This window comes from Tympanuchus pallidicinctus, unplaced genomic scaffold (assembly GCF_026119805.1).
Source record: "Tympanuchus pallidicinctus isolate F22 unplaced genomic scaffold, pur_lepc_1.0 scaffold3, whole genome shotgun sequence".
Lineage (NCBI taxonomy): Eukaryota > Metazoa > Chordata > Aves > Galliformes > Phasianidae > Tympanuchus > Tympanuchus pallidicinctus.
This window is the reverse complement of record NW_026294747.1, coordinates 29,353,730-29,370,245: the sequence shown is the minus strand read 5'-3', so window position 1 is coordinate 29,370,245 and position 16,516 is coordinate 29,353,730. Positions and strand designations below refer to the sequence as shown.

Below are 16,516 nucleotides of genomic sequence, written 5' to 3'. Positions count from 1 at the left end.
TTCCATTCCTTCCCCAGTACTTCCCTAGCTGTTTTTTGCAATTGAATTGGATTCACTGAGCAACTTTCAAATGCTGAACAGTAATGTCCTAATAGTAGCCAAAATCAGAGATGCAAGCTTCTTCTTAGACCACTACAAATAAAATTATTCCAACCCAAAACCAAAGAAACCTTAAGAACAAAAGTCCACAGCATTTCCACAAGAAAACAGATAAAGAAATGAAGCAACTTGAAATGTGACTTGAAAGATTATTTTTACAAGATCAGTAATGTTTTGTAACCATGCTGCTTTGCACCAGTTTGAACTGACTAACATGCAAAAAGATTAAGTCTAATTAAATATCAGGAGGAAGACCATGAAGGCTGAAGACATTCCTAATACTAAACTAAATATAATACAGCCTTCCCATAAGCTGGAGCCATATTTTAAGTCTCATACAATAGAAATATCTTTGCATCAGCCAACAGGAAGATGTGTAGTATTTAAATTAACAGACTACAGAGAATTAACACTTAAACTTACAAGTACAAAGAAGGTTGTAAATAAATTGTTATTGAAATAAACTTCTTAGAACCCAAAAGTAAGAAAGACTGAAAACAGGTCTACAGTAATGCAGTACAGAAGGTAAAGATCTGTGCATAATACAGTACACTATGTCACCTGTGTAACTCAGTGTATTTTTTTTTCCAAGGTTTCCTTTTAATTAACAAGCAAGCATTGATATCTTAGCATTCACTGTCACAGAAGAAAATACAGTATCAAGTAATCAGTTCTAATGCTGCCCTATTCCTCCGTCAGTAAGAACTACAAAAAATTCTAACCAGCTTGTTCTGTTGATTTATTTCACTTTGAACTATTACACTAGATACTATAATTAAGTCAAAATTGTTTAATGATGCATCTCCTGACATCAGGGACAGCTAATTTTTCCTGCATTTGAAAACCATAAGTGACCCAGAGTATTGAACTTAGAAAAACTGAAGTGGAGATACATTTCCTAACATCTTTTGAACATGCACATAAATTATATAACGTAAGTCATTCTACATGTTCTCAGTACAGGAGAGAAATGGACTTGTGGGAGTGCATCCAGAGGGCTACCAAAATGATCCAAGGGATGGAACACCTTCCTACAAGGACAGGCTGGGATAATTGGGGCTGGAGAAGATAAGGCTCCAGGGAGACTTGAGAGCTGCCTTTAAATATCTTAAGGAGAGCTGTAAGAAGGAAGGGGGCAGACTCTTTAGCAGGGTCTGCTGTGATAGGGAAAGGGGAAATGGTTTAAAACTGAAGATTGGATATAAGAAAGAAGTTCTTTATGGTAACAGCAGTGAAGCAGTGGCACAGGTTGCCTAGAGAGGTGGTGGATGCCTATCCTTGGAGATATTTAAGGTCAGGATGGATGGAGCTGTGAGCAACCTGATCTAGCTGTAGGTGACCCTGCTCATTGTAGCGAGCAAGGGAGTTGGACTAGATGGCCTTTAGGGGTCTCTTCCAACTCAAACATTCCATGATTCTGAAAGAACACACAGATCTAGTAATCCAGGCATACTGAGAATGACAAAGAGTTAACCACAAAATAAATGTTGTAAAGCAAGAGTTCACATTCTTTTACATAAGTATTCATTTTAGAAAGGTACACATCCTCCCACTTCAGGGAAGGCTGGCTTTGTTCATCTATCGATATCTTTATGCTACCTACCTTTGCAGAGTTACCTACATTAGCTCATTTTAGATAGCAAACAAAAAACCATTTCTAATTCTAAGGAGACTGTTTTAAAATGTATTTTCCACATGCATGATCTGCTCACTTTCCAAATATTATAAGAACATAAGTATAATAACGCAAGTAAATTTGTCAGATTTTCACTGCTGAGAACTCATCAAATTTGTACCAGACCAAAATAGTGACATCTCATTTGAAAAATTAAGTAATAAAAAAATATTTGTAACCATTCTTTCAATTCACACTCCTCTTCAAAAGCATATAAGAATATTCAACACACGGTTCTCTTTCTATTTCTGCAACTGTTTCCTGTAAGTGTTACTTACAAGTGTTATCTTGCCTTCATATTCGTCCAGTTAACATATTTATATCACAATCATTTCTTCAGTATGCATGTATGGTGAAAGATGTTCTCATTTCACACCAGAATACAATGATATATATATTTTTTTAAAGGAAACAACTGGAAGTAGGAAAACTAAAGCAAAATAAATCAGTTTTGCAAAGTATAGATATCAAAATGAGTCTTAACTGAAAGAAAAACAAATCTGTGATTTAAACCACGCATTTAAGAACATATTATTTACTTCATGTTTGAAGGCTGTACAGCTGTGAAACAGTGCTTTCCTAACCATAAACCTTTTCAAAGAATCAAAACGATTTGTTTTTATTCAGTAGATAAAAATTCAAGTTTATTCAGTAATTCGCAAAAATACCTAACCTCACAAAGAACAAATAAGAGAAACATCTCTAGACGAGTGTAACTAAAAACATATCATGTGAAAGTTCTGACACATTGAAGACTATATTGTTTACATTATATACAACAAAATAATGAGAAATCGGAATTAAAAAGAGTTTAAGAAATATGATCAGACAGACACCGCTAAAATCATTAACTTGGCTAAGGAGGAGCATTAGTGCTCAGAAAATCAACTCATTTTTTAAAAACAGGTATAAAACCAGCAACATAAGTTTCTAATGCCCTCAGTTTCTCTGCATCCAATTGGCTACAAATAAACTTTTATCACTCTGTAAAGCACAACATCTTTAATTCGCTGGAACTTGCTGAAATTGTAGCTTTAACAACGCAGAAATCATTGGATAATAAAAAGGATAGTGTACTAAAAAAGCAATCATACTCGCTAGGTCATTATCCTATTTTCTTCAAAACAGCTAAAACCTGGAGCACTTTTGAAATCAAATGCACAATTGAGCTGAGTTGAACTACACATGATGTTCATCCCTTTTTATGCAACTCCAAAACATCTGTTTTACTGCTACATGAAGGCACTTTCCTCTTCTCCCCCTTAAAGCAAGTGCTATGTTTCCCTGCTGTTAATTATCAATTTGTATTAACATTAAGAAGGGACACAATACAACTCCCTCAAAACACGTCTACCTAAAAGAAGGTAAAATACATTCCGAAAGAAAGATTTAGTATTAAAAGATAAGACCACTAGCAAGATCTCAACTTTTGGCATCCAAAGAACAGAAAGTCAAATAAATGCACTGGTGGTAATTGTGTTGGACCTTCATTACCAGAAATGCAAGTTACTACAAGTAAACAGTACTTTGTTATATTCTCAGTTCCAAAGTACCATGCATGGCACCACGCAGCTATGCAGCTCACAGCAGCTCTCTTAACAGTTTTGAGTTGTAATATCTTTCCTCTCAAGGCTATCTTACTCATCCAACACAGAGGTCCGTACCAGATCTCTTGACTCTCACTCTCCTTAACGTGCAACACGCCATCCAGAGAGAGCAATATACATGCCACAATCGTACTATTAAAACCAGTGATTTAGGCCCAGTTCTGCAACACTCATGCAAAAATTGAGCTTCAGAAATTGATTCTGACACACAGAAGGAAACCTCTGAACCTTATTTATTTAATGCAGGGAAGTATTAATTTTTCCCTGTAACCTGTGAATGAAAAATCCAAGTTATGTGGAAACTCTGAAATCTCTCAGGTCTAAGTTGTACCAAGAAAAAGAAGAAAGAAAAAGCAAACAAAAAAGGTCAAACGCTCTCTGTAGCTTTTTGCTGAACAGTCTTCTAACACAATGACACATGAAGGGTTTCTAAAATAATTTTAGGAAACTGCATTTTGTGCAATTGCCCAAAATTGTACATGTGCTACACATGTATTGCTAAAAATAAATAAATATGATCCAGTACAGCCTGTACCTTCACCACTTTAGTCTATTATCTCCTTTGAAAAGCAGAAAACAATTGATCTTTTTTTTTTTTTAATCAAAGAGATTAATACTTGCTATTCAAGCACACATCTGTAGAGCGCTGATAACAAATCCTTGTCAAAACATACAACAGCAAACAGCTGTTTGACTGCTCTGTTGTTTTTAGTCTCTGTGGTAGCCTTTTTTGTTTTCTGGAAAACAACCTAATAGCTGACATCACTAAGAATTCACTGTGAGCAAGAAGCAGCTCAAAATAACTGCATTCTGCATGTGCTCAGACCCATATAGTTTCACAACAAGGCTATAAATACAGCAGCACTCTTTTACTCCCTGTGTACTTGACTCATTGTAGCCCATGGAGACTTCTGAATCGATCAGTGGCAGATTTACCCAGTATTCTAAGCTCCTTTTTCATCATCAAGGGAGGAGAGCCAGAAAAACAGCAATATTTCAAGATGCAAAACTAAAGAATTTTATATGGAGTACGAAACGCTTACCTGCTGAACTAAGTAAAACACTGAAGTCTGTTCCTCTCTGTGATTCTCCACATTCTCCCTGTCCCCCTTTTTCTGCATCCTCATAGCGGTTCCAGTTTGAAACAATCTTCCTCCTTGAGTAGTTTTTCACTTCCTCTTCCTCCTCTCGTGATTCAGTATCATCATCATCCTCTACCTGTCATATTTAAACAGACAGCAAAGCCATTACAACTCAATAGCATTTAGCTCAGTATTTAGATAGTCACAAACACAATGAACTACAACCACAGAATTCAACTCCAGAAAGACAAATCAGCCTGATCAAGTGTCACCCCATCAAAATTTTAGATGAGGTGCAACCACATTGCTGAAATACACGTAACACCTGAAATGTATTCAAACTACCTAGCAGAGCTTCCTATAGGGGTCAAGCAGTGATGCTGGTGCCAAATACTGCTGTTGTCCCTCCTGTTCTGGAAGCCAGTACCAAACAGCTTCCTGATACCGCGGGGGTGCATAACTACTAATTTAGTCACAGCATCTCTACCCAAGTGTTGCAGTGATGCAGATGATAACTGAGTGAAGTGTCTGATGTTCGTTGCGTGAAATTGAACAAGCCAACATAACAAATATTGCAAAACAAAAGCACAGAAAGGCTTATCTATGTAATAATTTCTATTTTAACCAACTTCCTTCGAGGCCTGAACACAAGTAATATGGAATAATTAAACAAATCCATTTCCTTCATGAAAACCATTTTATTGAAATACACAAGCAAAAATTAAATAGACTGCTGGCAGTCAATCTACCTGCCCAAATACTTACAACACACTGGGATTGAAGGGAAAACTGATGAGAGAGTCAACGTAAGATTCAAGCACTTGCCAAAGCACTTAACCACCATGGAAAACTCTCCCCTGCATCAAGTAAGCTCTTCACAGCTTGTGGTTTGTCTAGAACAACCATTGCTTCACAGAAAGAAAAGTCTCCTTCATAGTGGAAGGAGAGCACAATAGGCAAGAAGAGAACCTAGAGTAGCTGAAGAATCTGAGCAGAAGATACCTTCTGCAGAGGGAGGCCTAGAGCTCTCAAGAAGTAGAGAAGAGGAGTCAAGAAAGGCACTGTGTGCCTCAAACACTCCTACTGACAGCTCCTCTCTTTCCCTCACCTTCACTTCATCTCTCCTTCTACAAACCAAAACGCACTGCTGCCATAAAATTTAATTTTGCTGTCCCAACAATAAGTGCATTCTCTGTAACCAGAGCAGTTAAATACAAGTTTGTCAGCACTGCTGCACAGCTTAAAGTAACTTCATTCAGTATAAAACAATTTTAAAGGCAAGTCACCTTTTTGTAAGTCATTATATATCCATAAACCAAAATGCCCTTATAGCTCATCATCAGACACTTGCTTTAAGGAAGACCTTGGCTTTGATAGCTTAAATCATGTGTAATCCAGAAATAAAGGTGAAGATCAATTCTTTATATCAAACAAATGTCCCTGTAAGTGAAGAGCTACAACATCTTGTGCAGAAAAATTGCTACAGCCTTAAATAGTTACTGTGTCTCTAAAACTACACTAGGTTTTATTTTTTTTAAGCACAGTACTGTAGAATTACATGCTGGTACACGACTGGACAAACTGCCACATCATACAAGTAACAAAACCACAACTAGAATAATGGCTTCAATATAAACAATCCACTTATATTCACAGAACAAGCTTCTTTCACCAGCGTTCCAGGAGTCCTGCTTAGGAACAGCGTGAAGCAATGCTAAAATCATCAAAGAGCAGAAAAACAGATTAGAAGCAATCATACAGGATACATTCCCAGTTGTCAAAAAACTGACAAAAGGGAAAATATTCTGTGCATTCTCATTGGTTCTGTGTAATTTTTAGAAAGAAAAAGAGATGTTATCTCTCTGTCAGATAGAGATACTAAAATAGTTGTGAACAAATGGCTGTTTGCATGAGTGAGAGGGTGAAGTCACAACTGCGTTAATGGGGACTGACCGAGAGCTACAATTTCCATAGAACAAAGGCTAAATTCACTTAGGTTAAGATAAGAATGGATTTGTTTCTTTTTCTTCTCCCACAAATCAAATGATTTGCTATAATCCACTGAAGCCTTATGGAATTTTGTGCCTGAAATAACTGAGAGGTGATACAATTCACAAGTGAAAGCAAGAATAGTGCTACACAGATGAATTTGTGTTGTACTTTCTTTTTGTTTCAAAGAAAAGATCAGAATCATCCAAGTCAGCTGTGGTACTGTTACAGATCTGTTTAAAAGACACTCTTCTTTCAGCCATCAACAACAGAGCAGGAGAATCACCTTCTTAACAAGCTTCCACTAAACTAATATGGATTCAAACGCTTTCTCTTAAATACAAAATAATGATGGGCAGAATTCTTTTTCACATTCTGTTATTAGCTATAATGCTCACCTCAAGTAAATCGCATTTCTTAGCAGTTAATTTGAATGTGAATTAACTTGAACTTTAAGAAACAAACCACAATTTCCCAAGAGTGTTAATAGGCTCTGTGCAGTCTAGTTCCTTCAGTACTAACCTGAGATTTGCTTCAGAATTGTATAAACTTCAAATACAAATCCCCCTAATTCTCCCAATAAATATTCCAAAATGTTACATAATGCACTGTCCTGCTACAGGATAAAACTGAAAATAATCATACTTGAATATTCAACATTCAAACAACTTAAAGATGTATTTTCATCATTAAAATCATGGATTATCAAAGACATTCAGACACATCAGTGAAGCTTCAGAAAATAATCTGCTTCTGCGGTCTCTTATGAGACAGCTACCATCTAAAGTAACAACCTGAGAAACAAAAATAATCATAAATCTTCACTTCTTTCCCCTTATCTGCCTTAGCTACCATTACTGAGAATTAATTTTAATCAGTACACAGCAGATTTCTATCTATAGTGAAACAAAACGCTTCACCTTCCCCCGTTTCCCAATCTCAAATAACAAATGACACAAGCTGAAATAATTTCTTGAAGTCAACTCAAATATAACCTTTAGAACAATATTACTTAGATAAGGAGAAAAACTTAGGCTTTTAAGCAAATTTGAACTACTCAGTCCTACTATGCATGATGATATAACAGCAAGTTCAATATTCACCTGCTCCACTTAAGATAGCATTGCATGCACTAACATTTGGAAATTTAATTGCAATTTTGGTGACAGTACAAAAATCCAGTTAAATAAAACCAGGAAACCTTCTGACTGTTTTGTCTTTAAGATGTGTGTTCTGCCTGTATCTAAGCAAATTACGGTCCCTCGCACAACACCAAAAGAACTAGGCTACTGTGTACAAGAATTTGCACAATTTGGGGTCTTTTGCAAGGACATATTTTTACCATTTACCATAGCATACAAATCCACCTTCCTTCTGAAGGAAAGTAAAATGCTCAGCACGTAGGTCTCTAAGAGTATTTTAGTATACTCTCCTTTAGACACTGGATCTGCATACAGGGCTGGGGAAGATATGTAAGTGCGAAAAAATGAGAACGCAAGGTTTCTATTTGACATTTGTTACAAACAAGAACACATAGATGCACCCGTTCCAGAACTGAAAGTGTCAAAATGAAGTAAACATTATTCTGAACAAGCAGTTTCCCCTGGGGTCGAACATGGGCACCTCCTGCAACCCAGAGTGTTTTGAATCAAACCAAGGCTGAGGCACACAATGGAGAAAGTGTAACTCCGACCTCCCACATTCTGCTTCAATGACTCAAGCACCCTTCTCCATAAGTGCAGGCAGTCCCAGCACATTAAGCACTAACACTCAACGAGAACAGTTGAGCTCGCAGCCCTTTTAAAAGCCTGGCAGTGCATCAGAAGTCAGAGCTTCCATTATGGCTCTCTAAAACTTTCTATGAGGCTTTCTATTTATTACCTTTAGGAAGAGTTGCTTATAGTCGTCTTTCTTCCTGTTTAGTTCTATTAACTTTGTAAGAAAAAAAATTAAATGTCTAATCTCCATTGGTGCTTAAAATGTTCTGCAACAGCTTGAAGGAATGCACAAACAACACATGCTCAGTTTATCTTTCTTTGAGCCAACTACCTTTTCCCCATTATATAGCTATCAGGCATTATTATACTTTCTTCCTTACTGATTTTGTTAGCATTTCTTCCAGTTTTCTTCCTAACAGCACCTCTTCACAGAACATGTGAAAACAAGAGTTTTGAGCAACTGTCTTGAATTCCCTCTTCCTTTCTGAACACAGCTGCAAAGCTGTGGCCAAGTCCCAGTGACATTCAACACCAATTTTTCTTCTTATCAGTGTAAAAGACTAGCAAGACCAAAAAAAAAAAAAACAACTAAAAAAACACAAAACAAAAAAAAAAAAAAAAACCATCCCATGGATTCAATCTGACCTACATGATCAGCTGTACCTTGAATGGACATACTTAAAATAGCAAGGCATCTCTGCAGGGACAATTTCTCCTTTCCTCCTCACCCCAATGTAAGCAGCATCTATTATTACAGCTACATTCTCACAGACAGAACTCCTAAGTCACTGGGTCAAAAGAACATTCATAGTTAAGCAACAAGGTAGTTCAAAATCTTAGCATCTTAAATCATTGTGAATAGATACAGAATGCAGAGACTTGCATTAGTGGCAGTAAAACTAAGGCAGCTGAAATAAACCGAGTGGTTCCTCTAAGCAGATATAAAAGGAAGTAAAATCACATGAACTGCTCTAATAAACACATATCTCCATTTAATTGCATGGTTCAAATGTAATGCTGGTGTAATCAAGCAGATGCCAGAAGAAGGCACCAGGAATTATCACAGAGCAATATGTATATAATATACTGGTTGCTTGGTTTTGCTTCGCTATTGCTTGGTTTTGTTTTATTGTTTTTGTTTGTTTGTTTGTTTGTTTTTTCCATCTCAGCTTAAATCCAGAAAGACACAGAAGAACCCCCACAGCTTAATTTTCTCTCACTAAAATTGACAGACATGTCATGTATGATGGTTACATAAAGAATAATATTTAAAAAATTATTCTGATTTTCCACATTTAACTAACTACTTTCCCAAACATACATATACACGTATATATATATATATATATATATATTTATGTATATATATATATATTTTTATTATTATTGTTTTACTTTTTTTACTGCCTAGTAAGTAATTAGAGATTTCTTAACATTCAACCTAAAGTTGTCAAAAGATTACATTACCTGGTTTAATCTGGTGGAAATTTAAGGGGTTCTTAAAATAGAATTACGTAGTATATAAAAGAAAAACAGAATCTACATTTAGAACAATGGCAAACCAAAGAAGCAGAACCGCATTTGAAGCTGATGAAGCTATCTTTCAAAAGACAAAGTACCGGAGCAATTTTATCAATACTGATGCATGTTTGTAGGTGTTTAGAATTAAGATGGCCCTACCTAAAGGATGGCAGCTTTATCAAGTTACCTCAACAGGCATCTGAAATTCAATGACAACACAAAACGTATTCCATTATGATAATAGAAAAACATGAATTTTGCTTTAAAATTTTTAAAATAATTTTAAAAACACTAATAATTAACCATTATCAAGGTATGCATCTCTGTCAGTCTATTAAATACATACTCCACTATCAGGGAAAATCTAACAAAGTACACCATCATATTGTTCTCTCCACCTAAGAATATTAAGGATAAAATTCTGCACAGAGAAAAAGACTACAAAGGAGAACAAGGATAGAAACCACTTTAAATCACACAAAAGCAACGTCACTATGAAGAGTAGGATACAATCTCCCAAACTATTGTTATTTAGTACTCTTAATCTAGATTTTAGAAAAGTAAATGAAAGATTTGCAGGAAAGATGTGGAGGAGGCTGTTGGAATGGATCCAGAGGACTATAAAGATGACCAGAGGGCTGGAGCCGCTCTCCTATAGGGAAATGCTTGTTCAGCTTGAGGAAGAGAAGGCTCCAGCAAGACCTCATTGTGGCCTTCCAGTACTTGAGGAAAGTTTATAAACAGGAGTGAGACCAACTTTTTACACAGTCTGATAGAGATAGGACAAAGGAGGATGATTTTAAACTCCAAGAGGGGATTTTCAGATTAGATATAAGGAGAAAATTTTTATTCAGGGAGTGCTGAGGAACTGGAGCAGCCTACCCAGAAAATCTGAGGATGCTCCATCACTGGAGATGTTCAAAGCCAGGTTAGATTGCGCTTTGGGCAGCCTGACCTGGAAATGGAGTAGGGGGGTTGAAACTGGATAGGCTTGAAGGTCTCTTCCAACCCAAGCCATACTATGATTTTATCTTAAAGTTTTCCTAAAAAAAATAACCCTTCTGCAATGCCACGATATAAACCACAGCTTCTTTCAGAGACAGATGAGAATACTTTGTAATAATGCTCAGCAACCTGTCAAAGACTGTGAGCAATTACCTGATCTATAATGGATTGCCTTCTATAAGCACTGTATTCGCAACAGTCTAATCAAAACAACACTATAAAAGTTACTATAGCAATTTCACCCAATTATACTATTTTAAAGTACTTGCTTATATCACCTATAAGATGCAAATAATTGGAACATCTTAAAAACTCCTAATGACAGAGCAATTCTCATTGCTCCTTAAAGAGAGAAAACACCTCTAAAAGGTATTGCCACTGCAGAAAAGTTAAGGCATGATCAAGTGCCAAGAGGCTACAAATCTTATTTCATCTTTTTCACAGATCTTTATTAATATTTCCAAAAGGCATAGCCATATTTTGAGTAAATTTTACATCTCACTGAATTAGAACGACAGTTTCTATTATGAGCTAAATCTCTCCCAGGCAAATCTCTGCCCCACAGGCAAACAGCCTGGTTATTTTATTTCTAACCACTGCTTTAAATGTTGGACTATCTTCCCTTTCAAAGAACTAGAGAAGAACACATCAATTCTTATATTCATTTTCCCTTGTTATCTCAGAAAGAGTTCTGGAAGCCATTAGCACCTATTGGCTGCCTGGTCCTTAAACCAGAGGCTTATAGAGGAACAAAAGAAGCAACCTCTGCTACGGGTTTCTTTTACTGATCATACAATTAACAATTACTGCAGTGTATGTTCACAAGACGAAAGTTTCAAAAACTCAAAGTAAATAAGATTTCATTTTTTGCTCATTAGATGCAGGATTTTCCAGACTGCAAAGCCACCGGCTGAAGTTCAGCTCTTACAGCTTAGAATTCCAAACTGAAGGGCTTTTGATGGGGGTACGTTATAACTGTAATTGCAACATTGGTTGTACGTAACTGGGAAACTTGGTCGAGAATCAAGGAGTTGCATTAAGTGTGAAAGCAGTCATTTTTTCTCCCGTTCCTGTGGCCAAGCCACGATGGGAAAATGAGCCTGCAGGAAGGCTGTCCAGCTGCTGGCTATAGATAAAGACGCTTTTGATTTTCTAAACATGCCAAACCCATACGTTTCCACCAATGGAAAAATCAACTGTATTTTTTCTTAAATTCAGTGGAACGGATTATATGAAAGTTATTGGCAACTACACAAACCCATCAAGCAATTTCTGTAGAACTGTCACATGGACCTGCACAAAAACTGGGAGCTGTATTACTTTAAAACTGACACTAACTTGAAAAAAAGCTAAATGTTTTTCTTACAAGCATTTAGCCAAAAATACGAGTGCAAACATAACAGTCCCAATCTTGACAGAAACAACAGGTTTTAATAAAACCTCAAAAAATAAGTATATTACCACAAAGGTTTTGGCTTTTTCAGTTGGATTAATTATTCCTCCACATAGGCTGCATCTGACAAAATCAGGACTTTTATATATTGTATACATATGGATGCACATATGTGAATGTTTTATGCCATATTCCAAAACAAAGTAATATTTGGTATTTCAGAAAATCTCTACAGAAAGGTATTTGTTCACACCAAATCTGCCATTCCTGAATAAAGATATTCTCAGTTGCACTGGAGATCAACTGTATTCAGAAAGGACTCAGCTCTTATGCGTTAACGTCACAGAATCCCCACATAAGGAACCGCAAGGGATCGTTGTCTCCAAACTCCTGCTCAGAGGAAAATCAAAGCCAGAATCAGGGGCTCTTCCACTCAGGTGTTGAAAACCTCTGACAGCATGCTTATTTCTTAGCATTTCATCTTGTTGTTTCCCTCCAGTATTTCTAAAACTTCAAATACAGTTGTATGAATGGTTTCCACAGAAGTTCGTGAAGAACACACAAGAAGAATTCTGTATGTTCCAAGTATCAAAGTTAACTGAGGATATATATTAACCTCAGATTTTTTGAAGGATACTGCTATTTTGGTAGTAATTTGCTATTTTGATTTTAGCATGCAAAAGGTTAATGCATAAGCCCAACAGAGCCTGCTCAAATGAGTAAAGTTTAGAAAACACCTCAGACAGCAGACAAGTCTAATGTTTATTTAACACCCCCTACAAGCACACGGCTTTAGAACAAAATCAGCACAAATCTAGCAACTCTCTGCCAAGATCAAAACCAAACGTTGAGGAAGCCTCAGGATCTCTAATGTGAGGGAAAAAATGTGATAAAGTTTCTCAATGGTTCAATTCTTTCTTGCCACAAGAAAGTAAGGCATCACTTCGGAATAATGTTCACCACGCTACAATAACTACAGTTCTCCAAAACTTGTTACATTTGGAAATAGTTATTTTGTTATTCAGTCTCTGAATTCAAAAACACTGGATAATATCCAGCAAGTTTTTAAAAGTCTGAACTTTTTCAAATGCATCTGTTTCACAAGAAGGGAAGCATGTAAGACATCATTTTCGTATTTTGAAATCCACTGAAAAATAGCAATAGTCACCAAACTGCTATATTTTCAATTAGTACAGCACCAAAGAAGAAAATCTGAAAGACGTGAAATAGAACAGTAGTCTTGAAATTGCACACCCAAACTGGCAGAACACTAATCAGTGGCTTTCCTGTCTTTCCTGGTGTCAGACTTTTGCCAGGTAAAGTCCAGCTATTGGCTCACAGCTGAACGTGACAAGCGCAAACAGACAGCCGGACTGGAAGCAAGCCATAGAACAAGGGATCTGGAAGCAGGTCCTTCCTATCCAGCAGCAGTCATCCACCTGTTTGGCCAACTGCACTGATAAGCCACATCCCACACTTCAATTTCTTGCAATGTTAGAGGTAGTTTTCTAAAGGCAATTCCGTTTTCTGCTTTTGATTAAAGACTCATGGACTCTCTGTAAATATTCCTATTCCATACATGCATGAATGTGAGTGTTCTTAGTTGACTCCACAGTTGTTTTGAAATAAAAACACAAAAAGAATAAAATATTCTAAATATATGCTAAAAATATTTACATCAATTGATAAAACTTTCAACAAGATCTTCAGAATATTTGTGACTTGTTCTTCGTTTCCTTTCTCACTAGCTTCTTTAAGACAGTCAGCGAAGCATGTGAAATGCATCAGGTTCAGTATACAAGTATTAATACTTTGTGCACAGTGGGAAATTCTTCTATCTGGGATTTAAATTAAAATACTCAACATCTGCCACTTCTTCAGATCAACTATCCCATAATAGCAGGATATTGCAAATGCACAAAAATATTTACATGATGAAAATTTAAGCTGTACAGAGAGACACTCTAGAAATCTGAAAGCCTACAATAGTACTACATGAGTAATTCAGAAGAAAAGGATTCTGCTTTCCTCCCCGTTTCACCACCTCTGTCCTACTGTCAGTAACACACCCCCTACGTTTCTCATCTGTCATTGCTAACATGCTGCCATTTTCCACTCATAATTTCGTGTGCTTCTGAAAAATGTCAGATTTCTACTACCCTCCTATCAAGCAGCTGGCAGACTCGCCATCACGCATTTTGAAATTCAGCTATATTAGCACATTTATGGAGTGGCAACAAAGCAGCAGTCCGTCAGTAAGAAATATCCTCAGTGGGGAATATTTCCAGAAAAGGGTAACAAAACCAAATGATTTTCAGGACCAATAAGCAGCCACACAGCATATCAACAAAAAATAAATAAATTATATTAAAAATATTAACCAAGCAAAAGATTTGCGAGTTGTATTAAAAAAAAAAAAAAAAAAAAAAAAAAAAAAAATCACTAAAGAAGCAAACAATTCTGAGTAACACTAACTAAAAAAAGAATTGAGTCACATTAGACAAAACATGTTACAAGAGCGGTGCATCAGAAAGACTGCTGTCAACTCCCAGTTCTTAAACAATATTCCTGAGACTAATACTAAAATTAATTTATTTCTTTAGACATTTGAAATTAGCGGGGGAAGAGAGAGAAGAGTTTTAACTACACATTGGATAAACAGACATCAAAGCCCTTTTTCTCCTCCATCTTCCCAATGATGGGAGAAACTCATGGGCTGATCACTGAAGAAGCCCAGTTTTCCACTTTTCTATTTTTAGAGACGTCTGCAAATCACACATTGAGTGTAGGGATACAAGAAAAGTAGACATGAGCAAAAAGGTAATTCATCAAGAGTACATTTCCAAACATAGAGATTGAAATCCCTGCTTCATAATATAGGCAGGATTTCACTGACACTCACCCTGTGCAAAACAAGCAGCCACAAACTCCCCCCGCTATCAATCGTCCTTGTACAAGTCAATGCGAGGCCCTCTGTATGGGAACTGCTGAGTCAGGCCTGAACCTCTGATTGATCACCTGAGGCGAGCCATGAGTCAGCCAGAGGAGCACAGCTGAAGGCAATTCACCTGTGCTGCAGGAAGGGGTGGAGCCGGGCTGCACCTCTCCTAGACCTATTTAAGAGCTGGCTGCCAGTAGGGAAGGATCTCTTCTGGAGTTTTGTGAGTGAGCCCAGGATATGGGTAAGCTTTATATCTATTCCTCTTTTTGTTATCATAATCTGCTTTGCCAAACTCTCTTGTTTATTTCATTATTATAACATCTTAATATTCATTGTTTATACACCCTCCCCTAGCACCAACTCAGCAGAAGCAAGGAACTGAACTGCTGGGGTCCCCTCAGGCACCACACCAATATGCTGTCCCTTAACACAGCAAGTCACTGACGCATAGCTGATCTGTGGTATGGTTGCCTTCAAGAGACAGAGGCTCACACTGAATCTACAGGCATTATAATTCAAAACATATTCTATGTCTGATAACTTAACGATGCTCCTCCTAATCAAAGACATTGGAGCACCATCCCAGCTCATCTGAAGCTCTGTAAGTAATACAGCTTACAGTGTAGTTGATCATGTAACTTCAGAGCAGCATGTCCTCCAGATGTCAAAAGAGAACTGCAGAATTCATGATCAGTATGCTTAGGGCTTCTGTCAGTGATCCAATTAAGTCAGTTTTATACCAAAAATGGTGACATACACTAGGTATTAAAGCAATTGCCCAATGTAGGCAACAGAAGCACAAGAATTGATCAAGATCACCAAACTACATCACCACCATACAGTTTTTGAAAGAACTCAAAACTTACATTCAGCTGATCGCAAACACACTCACTAGAAAACAGCACTGTTTGCCCTCAGGGTCTGAGAATAAATGTGGATTAGGGCTAGAGGGATGTGCCAAACACAGCATCCCAAAGGGACTGTGTCCATAAATATAATCCACATTTATTCAGATACTGCAGAACTACAGTATTTTGCCCAGAAAGTGGGCAATTCAATTCATTTACGAGCATTCAAGCTGAAGTCTCTCTTATCTCACAAGAATACACTGCCAGGACACACCCTGAAAGAAGTGACCTGATCTGTTTCCTCACAACTACTCTGCTTTCCACAGCAAGGGAACAACCCTTGCAGGAGCAATTGAGCTGTAATTGAGCAATTACAAAAAATTGAGCAATTGAGCACACACCATGCAGGCACCCAAACAACAACAACAAGAAAAAAAAACAAAAAAGCAATTAGCATCATTCTTTCTTTCACTCCTGCTCTGTCTTTATGACAGCATTACGTTACTGCATAAACTGCAAGGAAAAAAAAAAATAGAGACTTGATGGAAATGCAGATCAAAGTATTTAAAGTCCAACAGTAGGTCACTTACATGGGAAGCGAAAAAACCTGACTGCACTCAGTATTTGAAACTTTGCAG

The 16,516-nt window shown here is 37.0% G+C and overlaps 2 protein-coding genes across 3 annotated transcripts in view; one reads left to right on the top strand and one right to left on the bottom strand.

Moving 5' to 3' along the window:
* CHRM5 (cholinergic receptor muscarinic 5) overlaps positions 1-16,516 on the top strand; it is a 52,449-nt gene that overhangs the window by 17,701 nt on the left and 18,232 nt on the right. The window lies entirely within an intron of this gene.
* Positions 1-16,516, bottom strand: part of AVEN (apoptosis and caspase activation inhibitor) — a 103,628-nt gene that overhangs the window by 77,442 nt on the left and 9,670 nt on the right. For both annotated transcript variants that reach the window (XM_052695437.1, XM_052695439.1), the window contains exon 2: positions 4,425-4,599. In XM_052695437.1, coding sequence (XP_052551397.1) covers positions 4,425-4,599 — 175 coding nt within the window. The remainder of the gene's footprint in view (positions 1-4,424; positions 4,600-16,516) is intronic.